This window comes from Pristiophorus japonicus, chromosome 12, assembly GCF_044704955.1.
Source record: "Pristiophorus japonicus isolate sPriJap1 chromosome 12, sPriJap1.hap1, whole genome shotgun sequence".
In the NCBI taxonomy this organism is placed as follows: Eukaryota; Metazoa; Chordata; class Chondrichthyes; family Pristiophoridae; genus Pristiophorus; species Pristiophorus japonicus.
The window spans coordinates 75,869,415-75,896,557 of NC_091988.1; the positions used below are offsets into that span (position 1 = coordinate 75,869,415).

A 27,143-nucleotide genomic window follows, 5' to 3' on the forward strand; every position below is an offset into this window, starting at 1 on the left:
CACGGAAGGCCGGGAGCATACCAGTGGACACCGCGTGCTGCATCTCCAGGGACACCGTGGCTCGGATGTAAGCACGGAAGAGAGGCAGGCAGTCGGGCTGAACGACCCCCTCGACCGCCCGCTGCCTGGACCGGCTGAGGGCACCCTTGGCCGTGCCCAGGTGCAGTCCTACGAGGAGGCCTTCCGACATGCCGGCTCCCCTCCGCACAGGGTACCCAAAGATCAGGAGTGTGGGACTGAAGTACAACCAGAATTTGAGGAACAGCTCCTTCAAATATTGGAAGAGGGGCTGCAACCTCGCACACTCAACATATACATGGAACACGGACTCCTCTAGACCGCAGAAATTGCAGGCGGCCTGGGAGCCCGTGAACCGACTTAAAAATTTATTGCATGGGACTACTCCGTGCACCACCCTCCAGGCCAAGTCCCCAATAAATAGGGGGAGGACTCCCGCGTAGAGTGCACTCCATCGGGGACCCCTGCCTCCTCTCAACAGCTCTACAACTCTTTTTGGGGCAAACATAAACATTAAATCACGTGCCCCCCGATCTGGGGGACACTCCAAACATTTCCAAAGCCCTTTTTTTTTGTTTTTTTTGGGAGTTTTTTTTCAACAGCTCTACAACTCTTTTGATTGGAGAACAAAATTAAACCGTTAAATCAAGTGCCCCCCGATCTGGGGGACACTCCGGACACTTTTAACTGCCCTCTTTTTTTCCTTTTTTTTTTGTTTTTTTTAATTACTTTTTGGGGGGTTTTTTGTGATTTTTTTTGGGCAATAAAATCATAAATTTTTACAAGTGCCCCCTATAAAAGGGGAGGGGGACACTAAAAACCCGGCAATTAAAACAAATTAAACTTTAAAACATATAAAATCAAATTAAAATTTGGTTGCCGGGGGTGATGATTCACTCCAGTCCCTCCAGTGCCCACCTCTCGCGGAAGGCCGCGAGCGTACCGGTGGACACCGCGTGCTCCATCTCTAAGGACACCCTGGCCCGGATGTAGGCGTGGAAGAGAGGCAGGCAGTCAGGCTGAATGACCCCCTCGACCGCCCGCTGCCTGGTCCGGCTGATGGCACCCTTGGCCATGCCCAGGAGCAGTCCTACGAGGAGGCCCTCGGACCTACCCGCTCCCCTCCGCACAAGATGCCCAAAGATCAGGAGTGTGGGACTGAAGTGCAACCAGAAATTGAGGAGCAGCCCCTTTAAATAATGGAACAGGGGCTGCAACCTCGCACACTCCATAAAAACATGGAACACGGACTCTTCCAGACCGCAGAAATTGCAGGCGGCCTGGGAGTCCGTGAACCGACTTAAAAATTTATTGCACGGGACTGCTCCGTGCACCACCCTCCAGGCCAAGTCCCCGATAAATAGTGGGAGGACTCCCGCGTAGAGTACACTCCATCGGGGACCCCTGCCTCCTCTCAACAGCTCTACAACTCTTTTTGGGGCAAACATAAACATTAAATCACATGCCCCCCGATCTGGAGGACACTCCAAACATTTCCAAAGCCCTTTTTTTTTTGTTTTTTTGGGGGTTTTTTTTTCAACAGCTCTACAAATCTGTGAGCCTACTCACAGGTGCATACATTACAATCCCTTTTGTCATTTAACCTCTTCTGACTTCTACTCTATCACTGGCCTTCCATTTTGTCCCCTCTCCCTGCCACTGCGTTTTTTAAAAACTTGTTACATTGTAAACTTTTTCCAGTTCTGATGAAGGTTCATCGACCTGAAACCTTAATTCTGTTTCTCCACAGATGCTGCCTGACTTGCTGAGTATTTCCCGCATTTTCTGTTTTTATTTCAGGATGAGTCCGGGTTCAGTGAGGGTGAAAAGTAGTGAGAATGTGAAACTCACTGCCACATGGAGATGCTGAACCAGAGAGCATTGATGCATTTACAGAGAGGCTTGATGCATACACGAGGGCTTCTGCCTCTGCCCATCTGCTGCTGAAAGCCTTGTCTATGTCTCTGTTACCTCCGGACTCGACTATTCCAATGCTCGAGTGGCCAGCAGCCTAACTTCCACCTTTCAAGCGCATCCAGCACTCTCCTGCCCCGATCCTAACTCACGCCAACCCCTGTTCACCTCATGTGCTCACTGACCTACATTGGCTAGCGATCCCTGCCCACCAACATTTAAAAAAATCTCATCCGGTGTTCAAATCCCTCCATGACCTCATCCTTCCCTAGCTCTGTAAGTCATCGTTGTTGTTATAAGAAATAATCTTAAGTATAAGAGTAAATACATCTTATTGCAATTATATTGGGCCCTGGTAAGACCGCACCTGGAGTATTGTGTACAGTTTTGGTCTCCTTACCTAAGGAAGGATTTACTTACCATAGAGGGATGGCAACCAGACTGATTCCTGGGATGGAGGGATTGTCCTATGAGGAGAGATTGAGCAGATTAGACCTATATTCTCTAGAGTTTAGAAGATTGAGAGGTGATTTCATTGAAACATACAAAATTCTTACAGGGCTGGACAGGGTAGATGCAGGGAGAATGTTTCCCCTGGCTGGGGAGTCTAGAACCAGGGGTTGCAGTCTCACAATAAGGGCTCAGCCACTTAGGATTGAGATGAGGAGAAACTTCTTCACTCAGAGGGTGGTGAATCTTTAGAATTCTCCACCCCAGAGGACTGTGGAGGTTCAGTCGTTGAGTATATTCAGGACAGAGATCGCTAGATTTTTTGAATATTAAGGGAATCAAGGGATATGGGGATAGTGCAGGAAAGTGGAGTTGAGGTGGAAGATCAGCCATGATCTTATTGAAAGGTGGAGCAGGCTCGATGGGGCCGAATGGCCTACTACTGCTCCTAATTCTATGTTCCTATCTATAACTAAGTTTTTCCCTGAAATCCGACAGCTTTGAGTTTAATTAGTAACCGTCATGTGGTGCTTTATGAAATGCCTTTTGATTGTCTGAGTACACATGGCGTTGGACTTAGCACAGTGGACTTGTGTTATCATTTCCAAAAAGAAATCAAGGAGATTGGGTCAGGTAGGATCTTTCCTGTTTGAAGTCATGTTGATTGTTCTTTGCGGGGCTGTTGTCACACAGAAAATCCATCTGAACAGGCAGACTTCAGTTAACTGTCTCATCCGAAGGTCATTGCTTCTAAAAACGCGGAACCATGCCCCGCTCCTCCCACTGCCCCCCACCCGGTCCCACTCAGTACTACGCTGGAGTGTCAATCCAGGTTATGTGCTCAAAATCTGGAGAGTGGCTCACTTCCAACTGAGTCCCGCCAATACAGTTAGAGTTTGCATCCTCATGACTGGCAAGGTGATTGACCAGAAGCAAAGTCCGCCCTCTTTCAATCACACAACAAGAACAACTTACATTTATAGAGTGCCTTTAGCATAGTAAAGCATCCCAAGTTGCTTCACAGGAGCATTTATCAAACAAAATTTGACACCGAGCCACATAAGAAAACATTTGGACAAGTGGTCAATAAATTTGTTCAAAGAGGTAGGTATGAAGGAGTGTCTTAAAAGAAGAAAGAGAGCGAGAGAGGCTGAGGTTTAGTGAGGGAATTGGGGCCTTAGGTGCGGCCACCAATGGTGGAGTGATTAAAATCGGGGATGCGCAAGGGGCAGTGATCTTGGAGGGTTGTGGGGTTGGAGGAGGATACAGAGATAGGGAGGGACAATTTGAAAATAAGGTAGAGAATTTTTAAATTGTGGTGTTGCCGGCCCGGGTGCCAATGTAGGTCAACAAGCACCAGAGTGATGGGTGAACGGGACTTGGTGTGTGTTAACAGAAGAACATAAGAATTAGGAACAGGAGTAGGCCATCTAGCCCCTCGGGCCTGCTCCGCCATTCAACAAGATCATGGCTGATCTGGCCGTGGACTCAGCTCCACTTACCCGCCCGCTTCCCATAACCCTTAATTCCCTTATTGGTTAAAAATCTATCTATCTGTGACTTGAATACATTCAATGAGCTAGCCTCAGCTGCTTCCTTGGGCAGAAAATTCCACAGATTCACAACCCTCTGGGAGAAGAAATTCCTTCTCAACTCGGTTTTAAATTGGCTCCCCCCCTATTTTGAGGCTGTGCCCCCTAGTTCTCGTCTCCCCGACCAGTGGAAACAACCTCTCTGCCTCTATCTTGTCTATCCCTTTCATTATTTTAAATGTTTCTATAAGATCACCCCTCATCCTTCTGAACTCCAACGAGTAAAGTGGCAGTCTACTTAATCTATCATCATAAGGTAACCCCCTCATCTCCGGAATCAGCCTAGTGAATCGTCTCTGTACCCCCTCCAAAGTCAGTATGTCCTTCCTTAAGTAAGGTGACCAAAACTGCACGCAATACTCCAGGTGCGGCCTCACCAATACCCTATACAGTTGCAGAAGGACCTCCCTGCTTTTGTACTCCATCCCTCTCGCAATGAAGGCCAACATTCCATTCGCCTTCCTGATTACCTGCTGCACCTGCAAACTAACTTTTTGGGATTCATGCACAAGGACCCCCAGGTCCCTCTGCACCGCAGCATGTTGTAATTTCTCCCCATTCAAATAATATTCCCTTTTACTGTTTTTTTTCCCAAGGTGGATGACCTCACACTTTCCGACATTGTATTTCATCTGCCAAACCTTAGCCCATTCGCTTAACCTATCCAAATCTTTTTGAAGCCTCTCTGTGTCCTCTACACAACCCGCTTTCCCACTAATCTTTGTGTCATCTGCAAATTTTGTTACACAACACTCTGTCCCCTCTTCCAGGTCATCTATGTATATTGTAAACAGTTGTGGTCCCAGCACCGATCCCTGTGGCACACCACTAACCACCGATTTCCAACCCGAAAAGGACCCATTTATCCCGACTCTCTGCTTTCTGTTAGCCAGCCAATTCTCTATCCATGCTAATACATTTCCTCTAACTCCGCGTACCTTTATCTTCTGCAGTAACCTTTTGTGTGGCACCTTATCGAATGCCTTTTTGAAATCTAAATACACCACATCCATTGGTACACCTCTATCCACCATGCTCGTTATATCCTCAAAGAATTCCAGTAAATTAGTTAAACATGATTTCCCCTTCATGAATCCATGCTGCGTCTGCTTGATTGCACTATTCCTATCGAGATGTCCCGCTATTTCTTCCTTAATGATAGTTTCAAGCATTTTCCCCACTACAGATGTTAAACTAACCGGCCTATAGTTACCTGCCTTTTGTCTGCCCCCTTTTTTAAACAGAGGCGTTACATTAGCTGCTTTCCAATCCGCTGGTACCTCCCCAGAGTCCAGAGAATTTTGGTAGATTATAACGAATGCATCTGCTATAACTTCCGCCATCTCTTTTAATACCCTGGGATGCATTTCATCAGGACCAGGGGACTTGTCAACCTTGAGTCCCATTTAGCCTGTCCAGCACTACCCCACTAGTGATAGTGATTGTCTCAAGGTCCTCCCTTCCCACATTCCTGTGACCAGCAATTTGTGGCATGGTTTTTGTGTCTTCCACTGTGAAGACCGAAGCAAAATAATTGTTTAAGGTCTCAGCCATTTCCACATTTCGCATTATTAAATCCCCCTTCTCATCTTCTAATGGACCAACATTTACTTTAGTCACTCTTTTCCGTTTTATATATCTGTAAAAGCTTTTACTATCCGTTTTTATGTTTTGCGCAAGTTTACCTTCGTAATCTATCTTTCCTTTCTTTATTGCTTTCTTAGTCATTCTTTGCTGTCGTTTAAAATGTTCCCAATCTTCTATTTTCCCACTAACCTTGGCCACCTTATACGCATTGGTTTTTAATTTGATACTCTCCTTTATTTCCTTGGTTATCCACGGCTGGTTATCCCTTCTCTTACCGCCCTTCTTTTTCACTGGAATATATTTTTGTTGAGCACTATGAAAGAGCTCCTTAAAAGTCCTCCACTGTTCTTCAATTGTGCCACCGTTTAATCTGTGTTTCCAGTCTACTTTAGCCAACTCTGCCCTCATCCCACTGTAGTCCCCTTTGTTTAAGCATAGTACGCTCGTTTGAGACACTACTTCCTCACCCTCAATCTGTATTACAAATTCAACCATACTGTGATCACTCATTCCGAGAGGATTTTTTACTAGGAGATCGTTTGTTATTCCTGTCTCATTACACAGGACCAGATCTAAGATAGCTTGCTCCCTTGTAGGTTCTGTAACATACTGTTCTAAGAAACAATCCCGTCTGCATTCTATGAATTCCTTCTCCAGGCTACCCTGTGCGATTTGATTTGACCAATCGATATGTAGGTTAAAATCCCCCATGATTACTGCCGTTCCTTTTTCACATGCCTCCATTATTCCCTTGATTATTGCCCGCCCCACCGTGAAGTTATTATTTGGGGGCCTATAAACTACGCCCACCAGTGACTTTTTCCCCTTACTATCTCTAATCTCCACCCACACTGATTCAACATATTGTTCATTAGAGCCAATATCGTCTCTCACAGCTGCCCTGATATCATCCTTTATTAACAGAGCTACCCCACCTCCTTTCCCTTCTTGTCTATCTTAGGATACAAGCAGTAGAGTTTTGCATGAGCTCAAGTTTATTGAGGGTGAAAGCTAGGAGATTGGCCAAGAGAACATTGAATAGTCGAGTGTCGAGGTAACAAAGGCACAGATGAGGATTTCAGCAGAAGATGCACATCGCATTCGTAACAAAATAGATGAGTTGACGGCACAAATAGATACAAATCAGTATAATTTGATAGTCATTACAGAGACATGGTTGCAAGGTGACCAGGTCTGGAAACTAAATATTCAGAGATACTTGGCAATCTGGAAGGACAGACAGACATGAAAAGGAGGTGGGGTAGCTCTGTTGTTAAAGGATGGAATCACTGTAAAAGTGAGAAATGATATTGGCTCAAATGATCAGGATGTTGAAACAATTTGGGTGGAGATAAGGAACAATAAGAGGAAAAGTCACTGGTGGGCATAGTCTTTCGGCCCCCTAACAGTAGCAACTCTGTTGGTCGGAGAATAAACCAAGAAATAGAGGGGCTTGTAAAAAGGGAACAGCAATATTCATGGGTGATTTTAACCTCCATATTGATTGGACAAATCAAATTGGTCTGCGTAGCCTTGAGGAAGAGTTCATAGATTGCACAAGGGACGGGTTTCTTGGGCAGTATGTAACGGAATCAATCAGGGGGCAGGCTATCTTAGATCTGGTCCTGTGTAATGAGACAGGATTAATAAACAATCTCCTAGTCAAGGATCCCCTTGGATTGAGTGATCATAGCATGGTTGAATTTCAAATTCAGATGAGAAAGTTGGATCTCGAACCAGCTTACTAACCTTAAAGAAAGGAGACTTAAATTGTATGAGTGCAGAGTTGGCTAAAGTGAACTGGGAAAATAGATTAAAGTGAAAGACGGTTGATGAACAGTGGCGTACATTTAAGGAGATATTTCAAGAAAAATATATTCCAGTGAGAGGAAAGGGTGTAAAAGAAAAGATAGCCATCCATGGCTAACTAAAGAAATAAAGGACGCTATCCAATTAAAAACAAGGGCATACAAAGTGGCCAAAACTAGTGGGAGGACAGAAGATTGGGAAGCTTTTAAAAGCCAGTAAAAGGATGACTAAAAAAATGATTACGAAAGGGAAGATAGACTATGAAAGTAAATAAGCACAAAATATAAAAACAGACAGCAAGAGTTTCTGTAGGTATATAAAAAGGAAAAGAGTGGATAAAGTAAATGTTGGCCCCCTAGGCGACGAAACCGGGGAATTAGTAATGGGGAACATGGAGATGGCAGAAACTCTGAACAAATATTTTGTATCAGTCTATATGGTAGAGGACATGAACAATATCCCAACAGTGGATAGTCAAGGGGCTATAGGGGGGAGGAACTTAACACAATCACAATCACTAAGGAGGTGGAACTAAAGGTGGATAATTCCCCTGGACCTGATGGCTTGCATCCTAGGGTCTTAAGAGAAGTAGGAATAGTGGATGCATTGGTTGTAATTTACCAAAATTCCCTGGATTCTGGGGAGGTCCCAGCAGATTGGAAAACTGCAAATGTAACGCACCTATTTAAAAAAGGAAGCAGTCAAAAAGCAGGAAACTATAGACCAGTTAGCCTAACATCTGTGGTTGGAAAAATGTTGGAGTCCATTATTAAAGAAGCAATAGCAGGACATTTGGAAAAACATAATTGAGTCAGGCAGAATCAGCATGGATTTATGAAAGGGAAGTCTATTTAACAAATTTGCTGGAATTCTTTGAGGATGTAACGAATAGGGTGGATAAAGGGGAACCAGTGGATGTGGTGTATTTGGACTTCCAGAAAGCATTTGACAAGATGCCACCAAAAAGGTTACTGCACAAGATAAAAGTTCACGAAGTTGGGGGTAATATATTAGCATGGATAAGAGGATTGGCTAACTAACAGAAAGCAGGGAGTCGGGATAAATGGTTCATTCTCGAGTTGGCAATCAGTAACCAGTGGGGTGCCACAGGCATCAGTGTTGGGACCCCAACTATTTACAATCTATTATTAATGACTTGAACAAAGGGACAAGTGTAATGTAGCCAAGTTTGCTGACGATACAAAGATGGGAGGAAAAGCAATGTGTGAGGAGGACACACAAAATTTTCAAAAGACATAGACAGGCTAAGTGAATGGGCAAAAGTTTAGCAGATGGAGTATAATGTTGGAAAGTGTAAGGTGTATGGCAGAAAAAAATCAAGGTGCAAGTTATTATTTAAATGGAGAAAAATTGTAAAATGCTGCAGTACAGCGGGACCTGTGGGTACTTGTGCATGAAACACAAAAGGTTAGTATGCAGGTACAGCAAGTGATCAGAAGGCCAATGGATTCTTGGCCTTTACTGCAAAGGGAATGGAGTATAAAAGCAGGGAAGTCTTGCTACAGTTAAACAGGGTTTTGGTGAGGTCACACCTGGAATACTGCGTACAGATTTGGTTTCCATATTTAAGATAAGATATACTTGCTTTGGAGGCAGTTCCGAGAAGGTTCACTAGATTGAGTCCGGAGATGAGGAGGTTGACTTATGAGGAAAGGTTGAGTAGGTTGGGCCTCTACTTATTGGAATTCAGAAGAATGAGAGTTGATCTCACCGAAATGTGTAAGATTATGAGGAGGCTTGACAAGGTGGATGCAGAGAGGATGTTTCCACTGATAGGGGAGACTAGAACTAGTGGACATAATCTTAGAATAAGGGGCCGCTCATTTAAAACTGAGATGAGGAGGAATTTCCTCTCTCAGGGGGTTGTAAATCTGTGGAATTCGCTGCTTCAGAGTGCTGTGGAAGCTGGGATATTGAATGGATTTAAGACAGAGATAGACAATTTCTTAACTGATAAGGGAATAATGGGTTATGGGGAGAGGGCAGGGAAGTGGAGCTGAGTCTATGATCAGATCAGCCATGATCATATTAAAGGGCGGAGCAGGCTCGAAGGGCCATATTAAACTACTCCTGCTCCTATTTCTTATGTTCTTATGAGAGACAGCAGGAGCGGGGACAGGCGATGTTACAGAGGTGGAAGTATGAAGCTCAAGGAACAGCTCCTCATCTTTCGTTTAGGCACTTTACAGCCTTCTGGACTCAACATCAAGTTCAAAAATTTCAGAGCGTAACCGCTGCCAATCTTTGGCTCCTTTCCCCCCCCCCCCCCGCCCCCTCTTCAGAGCCTGTTTCTTTCTTTCTATTTTTCTCCTTGTTTCTAATGGCAGTTGGCCATTATCCCATCATTCACACCCTATCTTGACTCATGTTTTTCTAATTCCTGGCATTACCATTTGAATTTGTGCCATTATCCCTTTTGTCTCTGTAATCTCTCTTGTCTTCCAACCTATCACAGACCTTGTTCTTTCTTCCCCGCCCCCCACCCCCTATCAGTGCTTGTTAAGCATCTGTTCTTTCCAAATATTCTCCAGTTCTGACGAAATGTCATCGACCTGAAATGTTAACTCTGCTTCCTCTCCACAGATGCTGCCTGACCTTCTGACATTTCCAGCATTTTTTGTTTTTATTCCAGATTCCAGCATCCGCAGTATTTTACTTTTGTGTTGGTCGTACAGTGGAGCGGATATGTGGTTGGAAGCGCATCTCATGGTCAAATAGCACGCCAGGGTTTTGGATGGTCTGGTTCAACCTCAGATTGTGACGAGGGAGAGAAAATGGAGCAGGTGGCTTGGCAATTGAGTTCATGGTGGGGACCGAGTAGGCCAACAAGCACATGGTGGAGTGATGGGTGAACTGGACTTGGTGCAAGTTAAGATACGGGCATCAGAGATTTTACATAAGAACATAAGAAATAGGAACAGGAGCAGGCCATACGGCCCCTCGGGCCTGCTCCGCCATTCAATAAGATCATAGATGATGTGATCATGGATTCAGCTCCACTTCCCCGCAAGCTCGCCATAACCCCTTATCCCCTTATCGTTTAAGAAACTTTATATCTCTGTCTTAAATGTATTCAATGTCCCAGCATCCACAGCTCTCTGAGGCAGCGAATTCCACAGATTTACAACCCTCTGAGAGAAGAAATTCCTCCTCATCTCTGTTTAAAATGGGCGGCCCCTGAATCTAAGATCATGCCCTCTAGTTCTAGTCTCCCCCATTAGTGGAAACATCCTCTCTGCATCCACTTTGTCAAGCCCCCTCATAATCACTTAAGTTTACGAAGGATGGAAGTTTAGGAGCTCGGCCAGGAAAGCATGTGAAATGTTGCGTCGGAAGGTAAAATAAGCTTCAGCAGCAGATGGGCTGAGGCAGGGACGCAGACTGGTGATGTTACGGAGGTAGAATCAGCGTTGAATTACAGGATCTTAGCGTGACTCATTTTATGTTGAAGGTGTTCTGCTGCTCAATTCTTCTTTCACCAAATTATTCCAGGGCTCTAGTGATGTTGATACATGGCGCAGCAGAGCACTGCGGGCGCTACCAGAGAATTATTGCGATGCTCTTGAACCAATCCCTGTTCGTATTTGCACATGATCACAGTAAGTACCGTCTGCAGCTCTTAACTCCAGCACAACAGTCCTTCATGAAAGTGTTTATTTGCCGCACCATCTTCTGGTGGCTAGTGACTGCTGTACACACAAGATTATCGCTCTAATTTGTTGTTCTTTACTATCGATTTCACCTTCCTCCTCATGAATTAGGGTGACCATATTGTCTAACTGAATCTGGGGACACACAGGGCAGGAACGTAGCAAAAGAGCCAGAACAGAAAATGTAGCAAATTTTTTTTAGCAGCCTATATTTTAACTGTTGCACATAATCACTACAAATGCAAAATGCATGTAATTACTGCGGATGTAACGTCATGCTAATGAAGCGCATTCAGACACCGTTTATAAATAGAATAACACTTAGTTTTTCATGTCCACTGTCTACACTGCTGCAGGCAGTTGCTGACACCTGACCTTTTGTCTCTGTTGTGCGCGTGTGTCGCCGGCCGCGTTTTTCAAAAACAAACACGCCATATATTAACGGAATTGTTGGCCGTAACCGTCACCGACCGACCAATTGGCTTTGGAATTGCGACCATTTCGAATTGTGGGGATGGAGATGATGAAATCAGAATCCCGCCAACCAATCAGCTCGCGACCACCTGCGATTCAAACTGGTCCATCCTGCAGCGAACAAAGCGGGACAGGGAAGAAAAGTAGGGCCTTGGTTCTCGAGAGGGGGTGGGCCGGGAGCACAGCCGAACTCACTGGTGGCGGTGTCCACCCCTCAGTCGGTGCTCAATTGACATGGACACTAACCAGTACACCAGCCCCTTACACCGCCAAGGCCGCATCGGGGCTGGCATCCCGACCAGTCGGCGCTCACTGTAGGCGTGATTGACGGTGGGGGGTGCGCCTGGGGAGGAAACGTGTAATCAAGTTAGGGTGAACGGCACAGTGCATGTGTGTTGTACATCGTGTCCCAACACGAGAAATTAAAAGCTAGGCTAGTCGGCTACGGTTTTTGTGAACTGGGGACTGTCCCCGAACAGCGTGGACATATGGTCACCCTAACGTAAATGCAAGATGATGCTCGGTATGATGATGGGGAAAAGAAAGACTTGCATTTCTATAGCGCCTGCCATGCCATTAGGACATCCCGAAGCGCTTTACAACTAACAAAGTGCTTTGGGAATAAAAACAGAAAATACTGGAAATACTCAGCAGGTCACTCAGCATCTGTGGAGAGACAAACAGAGATAACATTTCAAATGGATAAACTTGCGTCAGGTTATCAACATCTGTTTTACTCTCTCCACAGGCGCTGCCTGACCCGCTGAGTATTTCCAGTATTTTGTGTTCTTATTTCAGATTTCCAGCACCCGCAGGGTTTTGCTTTTGCAAAGTACTTTTGGAGTGCAGTCGCTATTGAAATGGAGGAAACACTGCAGCCAATTTGCGCAAAGCAAACTCCTGCAAACAGCAATGTGATAATGACCAGATAATCTGTTTTTGTTGCGTTGATTGAGGGAGAAATATTGTCCAGGACTTCCCTGCTCTTCTTAGAAAAGTGCCATGAGATCTTTTACATCCGCCTGAGAATGCAGACGGGGCCTCGGTTTAACAACTCATCCAAAAGACGGCACCTCCAACAGTGCAGCACTCCCTCAGCACTGCACTGTTAGCCCAGATTTTTGTGCTCAAGTTGCTGGAGTGGGACTCCCCTTTCAGGTGGACGTAACAATTCTTTCTGTCTTTCCTGGACCTAGCAGAAGGCAGTAAATGTAATTCCAACAAGGAATAAATCCTCTTGGGTAGTATTCTCTGGATTGCTCCTGGTGGCATGAGCTAGTGAGTATAGAAATAAAAGGATAGAACAGATGAATGTGTGGCTGGAGAGATACTGCAGGAGGGAGGACTTCAGATTCCTGGGACATTGGGATCAGTTCTGGGGGAGTTGGGAACCTGTACAGCCAGACGGGTTGCACCTCAACAGTGCCGGAACCAATATTCTGATGGGAATGGGGTGGGCGGGGTGTTGGTTGATAGTGCTGTTGGGAGAGTTTAAACTAATTTGGCAGTGGGATGGGCACCAGGATGTAGCAATAGAAAGGAGAAACAATGCGCAAAGGATTGGGAAAGCCAGATAGCACTAGAGTAAGAAATAACAAGGTATTAGGTGGGGTCAGACTAAGAGAGAATACAAGAAAGTCTAAGATAGGTTTACAGCGCACGTGTGTAATGCACGAAGCGTGGTAAATAAGGTTGGTGAGCTGCAGGTGCAAATAGCCACATGGGAATATGATGTTGTGGCGATAACGGAGACCCAAAAAAGGGCAGGATTGGGTTTTAAATATTTCTGGATACAAGGGGGACGCAATTGGGCTCCTGTGTGCCTGCCGCTTGAGCCTCCAGGCGGGGCACTAAGGTGCACAAATGAGTTTTCGCCTCGGGGGGGTGGGGTGGACACTACCGGTACCGGCACAATGGTGCCAGACTTACAAAACTGTAATCGAACAATGGGCTGCCTTTAAAGAGGAGATGGTTCAGGTACAGGTGAGGTACATTCCCACGAGGGGGAACAAAAGAACATAAAAAATAGGAACAGGAGTAGGCCATACGACCTCTCAAGCCATTCAATAAGATATGGCTGATTGTCGACTTGAACTCCACTTTCCCGCCCACTCTCTAAATCCCTTGATTACCCTAGAGTCCAAAAATCTATCTATCTCAGCCTTCAATATATTCAGACTCGGTATCCACAGCCCTCTGGGGCAAGAATTCCAAAGATTCACAAAACTCTGAGTGAAAAGTAGAACAACTAAAGCCAGAGCTCCCTGAATGATGAAAGAGATAGAGAGTAAGCTCAAACAAAAAAAGAGCGCGTATAATGGATGTCCAGTTGAGAATACAAGTCAGAATCAGGCTGAATATAGAAAGTTCAGAAGGGAAGTGGAAAAGAAAATTAGAGTGGCATCGAGAGAGAGAATGAGAATCGAATGGCAGCTAACATAAAAGGGAATTCAAAAGTCTTCTCTAGGCATATAAATAGTAAATAGGTCGTAAGAGTTGGTGTGGGGCCAATTAGGGACCAAAAAGGAGACATACGCATGATGGCAGAGGTACTAAATGAGCACTTTGCATTTGTCTTTACCAAGGAAGAAGATGCTGCCAAAGTCATAGTGAAAGAGGAGGTAGTGGAGATAGTGGATGAGATAAAAATTGATAAAGAGGAGGTACTAGAAAGGCTGTCTGTACTTAAAGTTGATAAGTCACTAGGACCAGGATGGGATGCATCCTCGGATGCTGAGGGCAGTTAAGGAGCAAATTGCGGAGGTACGGGCCATAATCTTCCAATCCTCCTCAGATACGGGGGTGGTGCCAGAGGACTGGAAAATTGCAAATTTAAACCATTGTTCAAGAAAGGGTGTAAGGATAAACCCAGCAACTACAGGCCAGTCAGTTTAACCTTGGCAGTGGGGAAGCTTTTAGAAACTATAATCAGGACAAAGTTAACAGTCACTTGGACAAGTGTGGATTGATTAAGGACTATCCAGCATGGATTTGTTGAAGGCAAATCATGTTTAACTAACTCGATTGAGTTTTTTGATGAGGTAACAGAGAGGGTTGATGAAGGCAATGCGGTTGCTATGGTGTACATGGAATTCCAAAAGGCGTTTGATAAAGTGCCACATAATAGGCTTGCCAGCAAAGGTGACGTCCATGGAATAAAGGGACAGTGGCAGCATGGAAACAAAATTGGCTAAATGACAGGAAACAGAGAGTAGTGGTGAACTGTTGTTTTTTGGACTGGAGGAAAGTATACAGTGATATTCCCTGGAGATGGTACTAGGGCCACTGCTTTTCTTGATACAAATTAATGACTTGGATTGGGTATAAGAGCACAATTTCAACATTTGCAGATGACACAAAACTTGGAAGTATAGTGAAGAGTGAGGAGGATAGTGATAGACTTCAAGGCGACAGAGACAGGCTGGTGAAATGGGCAGACATGTGGCAGATGAAATTTAACACTAAAAAGTGTGAAGTGATACATTTTGGTAGGAAGAACGAGGAGAGGCAATATAAACTAAAGGATACAATCCTAAAGGGATGGCATGAACAGAGACACCTTGGGGTATATGTGCACAAATTGATGAAGGTGGCAGGGCAGGTTGAGAAAGCAGTTAAAAAAGCATACGGGATCCTGGACTTCATAAATAGAGGTATAGAGTATAAAAGCGTGGAAATTAAGATGAACCTGTATAAAATACTGGTTCGGTCCCAGCTGGAGTATTGTGTCCAATTCTGGGCACCGCACTTTAGGAAGGATGTGAAGGCCTTAGAGAGGGTGCAAAAAAGATTTACGAGAATGATTCCAGGGATGAGAGACTTCAGTTATGTGAATAGACTGCAGAAACTGGGATTGTTCTCCATAGAGCAGAGATGATTGAGAGGAGATTTGATAGACGTGTTAACAATCATGAGGGGTCCAGACATGATAGATAGAGAGAAACTGTTCCCGTTGGCGGAAGGGTCAAGAACCAGAGGATACAGATAAGGGGCCGAAATTGCCTCCATCTATAAGCTCCATTACCACCTCTAAGAGGGGGTAATGGAGTGGATAGGCCTTACCGACCGGGGGCAGACGGATGGGCCGACCCGTCCTAAATTACCACTGGGCTGGGAGCGGCGGTGCCGACCCAACACCGACTGACACAAATTGTCCTGCGGGAGCGGCGCCACATCGGTCTGTGCTACTGACAGCTTTCCCCGGCATGAAGCTACCTGTGACTGGACATCGGGTCCGCCCTTAAAGGGGAGGGCGCACTTCCGTGGCCGGCATTTTATTTTAATTGCCGCCCGACTCCTAGGTCGGCCCTACAATGGCGGCACGGGTTTGGCCGCACCTGCTCTTGGGTTCCAGGCTGCTGGCTCGGCCGCAATCCTCCCTGGTGGCCCAGTGGACCTAACTAAAATATATGCAGAGTCCGCAGTGGCCCTCCCCTTTAACTGACAACCCTAGCTGATCATCTCCTCCTGAACACAGGAGCAGCGACTTCCTCAACACTAACCCAGCTGAGACAAGTGACCTGAGCACTGTCCTGTTCTGTCTGCCTCACCGAGCCTTTGAGGGATCTTTCCACCCAGTTGTTTAAAGCCTCTAAGCCTTTCTTTTTTTTCCTTCCTTACACAGTTGGCCATGGGCAGAGTGAGGGCCCGCGCATGATGGTGCCTGATTTTAGAATATATATCCGGGACTGCCTGCAGCACATTGACATGTTGAAGAGAAGGTACCCGACGCTAAAGCTTTACTTATTGTCACTGTCCATGGTAAGTGATCCATTGGTAAAAAATGGAATTAATTTGCACGTTATTCTATTTTATCACCTTTTCTATGTGTATAAATATATATATATGAGCAAGAGGGCGGGTAAATAACCTGCTTGTAGCTTGTCTCCAGTGCTCCATTAGCAGCTCATTTACAACATGCCCTATAACCTATGTTTTTTTGGAGTTCATTCCCTCTGCTCATTTCCTCCCCCACCCCATCTCCCTCCACTCCACCATCAAACTCCACATAGATTCCTGTTTGACATCGAGATGGAAACCAGGTGGGTTTGCTGTGATTTTTTTTCTTTTCCTATTTGAATAAAGAATTTAATGGATTCTGTGTGAAGACTTTGTTGAGTTCATGAACTCTTCACCAACACATCATGAACCTGTAGCATGCACTTTGACAGCCTCCCTTACTTAATTCACTACATTGAGTCTTTTAAGCAGAGGGGCATTTTCTCTCAACAACATCATCATCCCAGGCAGTCCCTTGAAATCGAAGAAGACTTGCTTCCACTCTGAAAGTAAGATCTCAGATGACTGAACAGTCCAATGCGGGAATTACAGTCTCTAACAGGTGGGGCAGACAGTGGTTGAAGGGAAGGGTGGGTGGGGAGTCTGGTTTGGCTCACGCTCCTCCCGCTGCCTGCGCTTTGTTTCTGCATGTTCTCGGCGACGAGACTTGAGGTGCTCAACGCCCTGCCGGATGCTCTTCCTCCACTTTGGGCAGTCTTGGGCCAGGGATTCCCAGGTGCCGGTGGGGATGTTGCACTTTATCAAGGAGGCTTTGAAACGCTTCCTCTGCCCATCTGTGGCTCACTTGCCGTGTAGGAGTTCCGATTAGAGCGCTTGCTTAGGGAGTCTCGTGTTGGGGCATGTGGGCAATGTGGCCCGCCCAATGGAGCTGGTCGAGTGTGGTCAGTGCTTTGATGCTGTGGATGTTGGCCTGAACGAGAACACTGACTGTGCATCTATCCTCCCAGTGGAAGTACCACCAGCGCTGCCTCTGCAAGATCCTGCCTCTCTCAACAACACTACCTTGAGTCCCTGGCCAAAGATCGCCCTAAGTGGAGGAAGAGCATCCGGGAGGGCGCTGAGCACTTCGAGTGTCGTCGCCGAGAGCATGCAGAAATCAAGCGCAGGCAGCGGAAGGAGCGTGTGGCAAACCAGACTCCCCACCCACCCTTCCCTTCAACGACTGTCTGTCTCACCTGTGACAGAGACAGTAATTCCTGTATTGGATTGTTCAGTCACCCAAGAACTCACTTTTAGAGTGCAAGCAAGTCATCGTCGATTCCGAGGGACTGTCGATGATGATGATGATGATGCATTACGTAGTGCCTTTAATGTAATAAAACTTCCCAAGTTGCATCCAAAGCAATTATAGGAACAGCCATTCGGCCCATCGAGCCTGTGCCACCATTTTGTTGGCTGTGGCAACTCCTCACCTTTGCAATCCCAATTTCCTGCCTTCTCTCCACATCCCCTAATACCCTAACTTCCCAAGCAAGTATCAATTGATTCTGAATCTGTGGCTTTCTGGAATAGTAAGTTGCACATTTTCACAACCAGCTCCCTGCTTTGCTTTGGAAGGTACCTTGAGATCTTTAACAGCTACGTGAACATGGATCCATCCCGGATTAGTGTACCATTCAAAGGGTAACACCTCTGACAATCTAACATTGCAGCACTCCCTCAGTACTGAACGAGAGTGTTAGTTTAGATCTGGTGTAAGAGCCAAGAATCTTCTGAGCCAGGGACGAGAATGATACCAAACCACATCAGGTAGTGAAAGGAAACTCAATGTTACCAATCCCTCGCTTTCTGAGGGATTAAATACATTATGAAAAACAGTATAAAAGTGCATATCTTTATGGTCTTCTCCTGATAAGTAAATAAGGTGGACAATGCTTGCAGAAATAAATTCATTCAAATATTGCATCAGTGATGCCAATTTTTTGATTACACTTTTGTGAAGTGCCTGGCGATGTTTTGTACGTTAGAGGTGCTGGCTAAATGTTGCTGTTGTTGCATTCCAGTTTGACAATTGGGTAGTTAAGAGTTGTAAGCTCAAGGAAACAGCAATGGCCTCGTCTGCCCCCTTAGATGGATAGAGGATCCCACAGCACTATTTTGAAGAAGAGCAGGGGGGTTTTCCTCACTGTCCTGGCCAACATTCATACCTCAATCAACATTACTAAAACAACGATTATCTGGTCATTATCACATTGCTGTTGGTGAGAGCTTGCTGTGTGGAAATTGGCTGCCGCGTTACCCCCATGGTACAACAGTGACTACACTTCAAAACTATTTCATTTGGGATGTCCAGAGGCTGTCAAAGGGCACTATATAAATGCAAGTCTTTCTTTAACTCACTGGGACACGGTTAAGATCAGGAGCTCACTGTGCGGGAGCGTTGCAGACACAGACCTGCGCATCATTACTGGAAGTGGCCCGGGAGCAAGATACTGCTTTGGGATGGTGGAACCTTTGGACAAACAGCGAGAATCACTGATGTAGACTCTAGGGGTACTAAAAAAAATTGCCCATCTCCTTAAGGCCTGTTACTACCGCAAATCGGCAGCCATGCTGCAGAGTGGAGTGGCCACCGACCTTTTGTGGAATAGCCGCTGATAGCCCAATTGCTGTTCCGAGGTTTACCAGCAGTGTCCCGATCTCTTCCCCCGCCACCCTCCCCAAACCCCGCTCTGCTGCTGCCGATCCATGGTAAGCGCATCATCACCGTGCGTACTGCCGATCTAACCCTGCGACAGCAACATTCCCCTCTGAAAATCTTCAGCCTGCCCGGCGGTGCCAAAACCTGTTTTTTCCCGGTGGTCCAGTGAGGGTGTGGCCATCTGCAGTGGCGGTGGGGCTTCCCTTAAAGGGGAGGATGCACTGCTGCTGTCGCCATGGTTCTTTTTGTCAGCCGACTACCATGTCGGCCTGACAGTTATGCCTCCGGGTTTGACCACTGGCTCGGCCGAAACCCTCCTTGATGGCCCAGTGGGCGAAGTCTTAAAATCGTGGAGGCTCTCCCTGCTGTGTATGGAGAAAGAGTCAGACTGAACACCGTGAGCTCAAAGTAAAGTGTGACCGTAGTCTTTTATTGCAGGTCTCCAGAGTGTCTCTCCAACCTGTGAAGCCTCCTTAAATACCTGTGCTCCCAAGGGATTATGGGATCCCTTGGGACTCCAGTGGATGAGCCCTCTGGTGGTTGTACAGATTAAATACAAGTTTACATATATAACAACACTCCCCCGCCGAAGTCAATAGTGTAACTATTTACAATGTGAGTCGATCTGGGGCCCTTCTTGCCCTGGGTGATCGTCTCGGTGTGAAAGCTGGTGTTGTTGAATAATTTGTTGGGCCCTCGCTGGGCTGCTGTGCAGATTGCCTTGCTGAGCTGCCTGGTGTGTTGGGCCCTGCTGGGCTGCTGTGGATGATGGGTTCTGCTTCGTGGTGAACCGTGGTGCTGGTTGCCACTGGTGTATGTGGGGGGGGATCAAAAAAGTTAGGTTCCAAGGTGGGTTGCTCAGGATAGTCCGTGAATCTGAGTTTGATTTGGTCCAAGTGTTTCCAGTGAAATGAGTCCATTTGAATGTTTGACCCAAAACACCCTGCTCCCCTCTTTGGCCACGAGACTGCCAGGAAGCCACTTGGGACCATGTCCATAATTTAATACAAATACAGGATCATTGATTTCAATCTCGCGTGACACATTTGCGCTATCATGGTATGCACTTTGTTGAAGCCGCCTGCTCTCGACCTGTTCATGTAGATCAGGTTGAACTAACGAGAGCCTTGCCTTAAGTGCTCTTTTCATGAGCCGTTCAGCAGGTGGGATCCGAATGAGTGAGTGGGGTCTCGTGCGCTGGCTAAGCAGGACTCGGGATAGGCGACTCTGCAGTGAGTCTTCAGTTACCCTCTTCAAGCCTTGCTTGATGGTTTGCACTGCTCTCTTTGCCTCACCATTGGATGCTGGTTTAAACGGGGCAGATGTGACATCTTTGATCCCGTTACAGGTCTTGAATTCTTTGAACTCAGCACTGGTAAAATATTGTCGCTCACCAGGACATCGGGTAGGCCGTGTGTGGCAAACATGGCCCGCAGGCTTTCAGTAATGGCAGCGGACGTGCTCGCCGACATTATCTCACATTCAATTCACTTGGAGTACGCGTCTATAACCACAAGGAACATTTTACCCAAGAACGGGACTGCATATACGACGTGTACCCTAGACCACGGTTTGGAGGGCCAAGACCATAAACTTAGCAACGCCTCCGTGGGTGCATTGCTTAACTGCGAGCATGTATTACATCTGTGAACATAAGAACATAAGAATTAGGAACAGGAGTAGGCCATCTAGCCCCTCGAGCCTGCTCCACCATTCAACAAGATCATGGCTGATCTGGCCGTGGACTCAGCTCCACTTACCCGCCCGCTCCCCATAACCCTTAATTCCCTTATTGGTTAAAAAATCTATCCATCTGTGATTTGAATACATTCAATGAGCTAGCCTCAACTGCTTCCTTGGGCAGAGAATTCCACAGATTCACAACCCTCTGGGAGAAGAAATTCCTTCTCAACTCAGTTTTAAATTGGCTCCCCGTATTTTGAGGCTGTGCCCCCTAGTTCTAGTCTCCGCGACCAGTGGAAACAACCTCTATCCTGTCTATCCCTTTCATTATTTTAAATGTTTCTATAAGATCACCCCTCATCCTTCTGAACGCCAACGAGTAAAGACCCAGTCTACTCAATCTATCATCATAAGGTAACCCCCTCATCTCCGGAATCAGCCTAGTGAATCATCTCTGTACCCCCTCCATAGCTAGTATATCCTTCCTTAAGTAAGGTGACCAAAACTGCACGCAGTACTCCCGGTGCGGCCTAACCAATACCCTGTACAGTTGCAGCAGGACCTCCCTGTTTTTGTACTCCATCCCTCTCGCAAGAGGCCAACATACCATTCGCCTTCCTGATTACCTGCTGCACCTGCAAACTAACTTTTTGGGATTCATGCACAAGGACTCAAAAAGAGTTTCATGCACAAGGACCCCCAGGTCCCTCTGCATCGCAGCATGTTGTAATTTCTCCCCATTCAAATAATATTCCCTTTTACTGTTTGTTTTTCCAAGGTGAATGACCTCACATTTTCCGACATTGTATTCCATCTGCCAAACCTTAGCCCATTTGCTTAACCTATCTAAATCTCTTTGCAGCCTCTCTGTGTCCTCTACACAACCCGCTTTCCCACTAATCTTTGTATCATCAGCAAATTTTGTTACACTACACTCTGTCCCCTCTTCCAGGTCATCTATGTATATTGTAAACAGTTGTGGTCCCAGCATCGATCCCTGTGGCACACCACTAACCACCGATTTCCAACCCGAAAAGGACCCATTTATCCCGACTCTCTGCTTTCTGTTAGCCAGCCAATTCTCTATCCATGCTAATACATTTCCTCTGACTCTGCGTACCTTTATATTCTGCAGTAACCTTTTGTGTGGCACCTTATCGATTGCCTTTTGGAAATCTAAATACACCACATCCATCGTTACACCTCTATCCGCCATGCTCGTTATATCCTCAAAGAATTCCAGTAAATTAGTTAAACATGATTTCCCCTTCATGAATCCATGTTGCGTCTGCTTGATTGCACTATTCCTACCTAGATGTCCTGTTATTTCTTCCTTAATGATAGCTTCAAGCATTTTCCCCACGACAGATGTTAAACTAACCGGCCTATAGTTACCTGCCTTTTGTCTGCCCCTTTTTTTAAACAGAGGCGTTACATTAGCTGCTTTCTAATCCGATGGTACCTCCCCAGAGTCCAGAGAATTTTGGTAGATTATAACGAATGCATCTGCTATAACTTCCGCCATCTCTTTTAATAGAACGCAGGATCCTAAGTCTGCATCGATACCGGGCCACCACACCTGGGACCTGGCTGTTGCTTTCATCATTCCGATGCCTGGGTGGGTACTGTGGTCATTGATGAAGGTGTCTCTACCCTACTTGGGGACCACTACTCGATTGTCCCACAGAATTCAGTCCGCCTGTATAGATATTTCATCTTTGCGCTGCTGGAACGCTGGCTTTATCTCTTCCTGCAATTCCACTGGGACACTGGACTAGCTCCCGTGAAGTGCACAGCTTTTGACTAGAGATAATAAGGGGTCCTGGCTTGTCCAGGTTTTGATCTGCCGGGCAGTGACGGGTGATCGCTCACTCTCAAATGCTTCCATTACCATGGCTAGATCTGCGGGCTGCGCCATTTCCACTCCAATGGTGGGCAATGGCAGCCTACTGAGAGCATCGGTGCAGTTTTCTGTGCCTGGCCTGTGGCGGATGGCATAGTTTTATGCGGACAATGTGAGCGCCCATCTCTGGATGTGGGCCGATGCCTTGGTATTTATCACTTTACTCTCGTAGAACAGGGATATAAGTGGCTTATGGTCAGTTTCCAATTCGAATTTTTGGCCAAAAGGTATTGATGCATTTTCTTTACCCCATAGACACACGCTAACACTTCTTTCTCAATCAGGTTCTCACAGCCTTAGGCAGACTCCTAGATGCATAAGCAACCAGTTGCAGTTTCCCGAAATCATTAGCTTGTTGCAATAGATACCCGACGCCATAGGACAACGCATCACATGCGAGTACCAAACGGTTACATGGATCATACAACACAAGCAATTTGTTTGAGCATAACAATTTTCTCGCTTTTACAAAGGCATTTTCTTGGCTTTTGCCCCAAACCCATTCGTCCTCTTTTCATAGTAAGACATGCAGTGGTTCTAACAGTGTGCTGAAACCCGGTAAGAAGTTACCAAAGTAGTTCAGGATTCCCAGAAATGACCGCAGCTCCGTCACGTTCTGTGGCCTCGATTGCCTCCGTCTTCATATTGGTGGGCCTGATGCCGTCCGCTGCAATCCTCCTTCCCAGGAACTTCACTTCAGGTGTCAGGAAAACGCACTTCGAGCATTTTAACCTGAGTCCCACGAGGTTGAGTTGACTAAGAACCTCCTCCAGGTTCTGCAGATGCTCGACTGTGTTCTGACCTGTGACCAAGATGTTATCCTCAAAGACCATGGTGTGCGGGACCGACTTCAGTAAGCTTTCCATGTTTCTCTGGAATATCGCTGCCGCCGATCAGATTCCAAATGGGCATCTGTTATAAACAAAAAGACCTTTGTGCGTGTTGATGCAGGTGAGGGCCTTCAATGATTCCTCCAGTTCCTGCGTCATGTAGGCTGAAGTCGGATCCAGCTTTGTGAACGTCTTTCCTCCCGCCAGCTTTGCAAACAGGTCGTCGGCCTTTGATAGTGGGTATTGGTCCTACAGGGAGAAACAATTAATAGTTAATTTGTAATCGCCACAGATTCTGATGGTGCCGTCTCCCTTGAGGACTGGGACAATAGGACTGGTCCACTTGGTGAACTCGATCGGTGAAATGATGCCCTCTCTTTGCAGCCGGTCTCGCTCGATCTCTACCCTTTCTCTCATCATGTCCGGTACTGCTCTCGCCTTGTGATAGATGGGTTGCGCCCCTAGAATTAGGTGGATTTGCACTTTTGCTCCTTGGAATTTCCCATTGCCTGGTTCGAACAACGAAGAAATTTGTTTAAGACCTGGGCACACGAAGTGTCGTCAGCAGGCGATAGCGCTCGGACGTTGTCCCCGTTCCAGAATATCTTTCCCAGCCAGCTCCCACCGAGCAGCATGGGATTATCACCCGGTACCACCCAGCGTGGTAGCTTGTGCACCGATCCATCCTAGGAGACCTTACGGTAGCACTGCCGATTACAGGAATCAGTTCTTTCGTGTAAGTTCTTAGTTTCGTGCAAACTGGAGTTAAGACTGGCCTTGAGGCCTTGTTGCACCACAATCTTTCGAAAGTCTTTTTGCCCATGATGGACTGACTCATGCCCATGTCCACTCCATTGACAGCGGGAGTCCATTTAGTTCAACATTCAGCATTATCGGGGGACAATTCGTGGTGAATGTGTGCACCCCATGTACCTCTGCCTCCTCGATCTGAGGCTCTGGTTCGTCGTGATCCTCCGTGGATCTGTCCTCCTCTGCAACAGGGTGGTTTGCAGGTTTTACAGGTTTTGCAGCTCGTCTGCATACTCGTTGGAGGTGTCCCATTGTTCCACAGCCCTTGCAAACATACTCTTTGAATCGGCAAGAATGGAAACGATGATCGCCCCCGCAGCGCCAACAAGGTGTTAATGGCCTTGCATTCATCACCCTTAATGGTGGACTCTGAGACATCTGCGAACGTGTAGCTGCAGGTATGTGTGACCTGCCTTGTACGTTACAATTCGAAAACAACATTACTTTGTTCACAGTACTTGTAGCAGCACTTGTGTGCTGAGAGATTAGCTTCGTATTGTCACTGTAGCAATGAACACCTGTGCTATCTGGCCTTATTCAAGTTTGGGGTCTCTGCAGTCAATAGTTTGCGAAGTATGGTTTTGTGGTCAATGCCAAGTACGAAAAAGTCTCTGAGCATGTGCTCCAAATGTCCTTCAAATTCGCAATATCCTGCAAGGCGTCTAAGTTGGTGACATAACTCGCCACTTCCTGGCCTTCAGACCTTTTGTAGGTGTAGAACCGGTACCTCGCCATCAAAACGCTTTCCTTCGGGTTCAAATGCTCTCGGACCAGTGTGCACAAATCGTCATACGATTTCTCCGTGGGTTTTGCTGGAGTGAGCAGATTCTTCATGAGGCCATATATTGGTGCCTCACAGACGGTGAGGAGGATCGCCCTTCATTTGGCAGCGCTCTCTTCCCCGTCTAGCTCATTGGCCACGAAATATTGATCGAGTTGCTCCACTAAAGTTTCCCAATCATCTCGCTCCGAGAATTTCTCCAGGATGCCCTCTGCATCTTTGTTTTCGCTATCTGTATCTCATCGCCAGTTGTAGTGTATGGAGAAAGAGTCAGACTGAACACTGTGAGCTCAAAGTAAAGTGTGACCTTAGTCTTTTATTGCAGATCTCCAGAGTGCCTCTCCAACCTGTGAAGCCTCCTTAAATACCTGTGCTCCCAAGGGAATTATAGGATCCCTTGGGTCTCCAGGGGATGGGCCCTCTGGTGGTTGTACAGAGTAAATACAAATTTAAATATATATAACACTCCCCTTTAAGTGATGACCTGGAGTGCAAGTGGAGCCCAGCGGGACTCGTGCCTAACTCTAAAAGAAAGGGTGGGGGTAGGTGGGTGGGAAAGAGTGTCGCACGGAGATCATTTTCCCAAGACAGAAAGGCTTCAGAATGCAGGCGATATAAAATCTACTGAAGTGGCTGTGCTCAGACTGGAGTTCGGTTTGAAATGCCCAGCTCGTCCATGTTGAAGAACAACCTTTAGTCTCCGGGGCGAAAGAGAAAAATCAATGTAGAACGATACAATGCCGACACAGCAGGGTTCCCAATTACTGAAGGGGTACAGTCGATAGAAACAGTAAGAGCTGAGGGATGGAGAGTCAGCGAGGTTCCTTGGGAGAGGAAAGTTGGACTTCAGCGGTTAAGTTACAAAGAGAGATTTCACAAACTAGAGTTGTCTTCCCTAGAATTTAAACGGTTAAGGGGTGATCTGGTCAAAGTTTGCTGGATATTAAGGGGAACAGATAGGGTCGATAGAAAGTATTTCCGCTGGTTGGGGAGTCTAGGATTAAGGGGCACAGACTACAAATTAGAGCCAGATCTTTCGGGAGTGAAGTTAGGAAACACTTCTACATACAGAGGGTGGTAAAAGTCTGGATCTCCCTTCCGCAAATGGCAATTGATGCTAGATCAATGTTAATTTTAAATCTGAGACTAATAGCTTTTTGTTAACCAAAGGCATTAAGGGATAAAGGCCAAAGGCGGGTATATGAAGTTAGATCGCAAATCAGCCATGACCTCATTAAATGGCAGAACATGCTCCTCTGTTCAGGAGGAGGTGATCAGCTAGGGTCGTCAGTTAAAGGGGAGGGCCGCTGCGAACTCTGCATATATTTTAGTTAGGTTCACTGGACCACCAGGGAGGATTGCAGCCGGGCCAGCAGCCTGCAACCCAAGAGGGGGTGTCGGGCTGCCTGTTGGCGGCCTGGCCAAACCCATGGCCGCCATTATCGGACCGACCTCAGAGTCGGACAGCATTAAAATAAAATGGCGGCCACGGCAGCGCGCCCTCCCCTTTAAGGGTGGATGCGCCACCCAGTCACAGGTAGCTTCAAGCAGGGGAAAGCTGTCAGTGGCACAGACCGATGTGGCGCCGCTCCCGCAGGACAATTTGTGCCAGTTGGTGTGGGGTCACCGCGTGCCCAACAGGGCGGGAATACAGGCGGTGCGGATACCCATTCCAGCCGCTCCCAGCCCAGTGGTAATTTAGTACGGGTCGGCCCATCTGTCTGCCCCCGGTCGGTAAGACCTATCCACTCCATTACCCCCTCTGAGAGGCGGTAATGGAGCTTATAGATGGGGGCAATTTCAGCCCCTTATCTGTATCCTCTGGTTCTTGACTCTTCCGCTGATGGGAACAGTTTCTCTCTATCTACCATGTCTGGACCCCTCATGATTTTTAACACGTCTATCAAATCTCCTCTCAATCTTCTCTGCTCTAAGGAGAACAACCCCAGTTTCTGCAGTCTATCCACGTAACTGAAGTCCCTCATCCCTGGAATCATTCTTGTAAATCTTTTCTGCACCCTCTCTAAGGCCTTCACATCCTTCCTAAAGTGCGGTGCCCAGAATTGGACACAATACTCCAGCTGGGACCAAACCAGTATTTTATACAGGTTCATCTTAATTTCCACGCTTTTATACTCTGTACCTCTATTTATGAAGTCCAGGATCCCGTATGCTTTTTT

At 46.6% G+C, this 27,143-nt stretch overlaps 1 protein-coding gene across 1 annotated transcript in view; it reads left to right on the forward strand.

Moving 5' to 3' along the window:
* LOC139276944 (monoglyceride lipase-like) overlaps positions 1-27,143 on the forward strand; it is a 127,804-nt gene that overhangs the window by 49,866 nt on the left and 50,795 nt on the right. The window contains exons 2-3 of the mRNA XM_070894942.1: positions 10,884-10,990; positions 16,140-16,276. Of these exons, the coding sequence (XP_070751043.1) occupies positions 10,884-10,990; positions 16,140-16,276 (244 nt within the window). The remainder of the gene's footprint in view (positions 1-10,883; positions 10,991-16,139; positions 16,277-27,143) is intronic.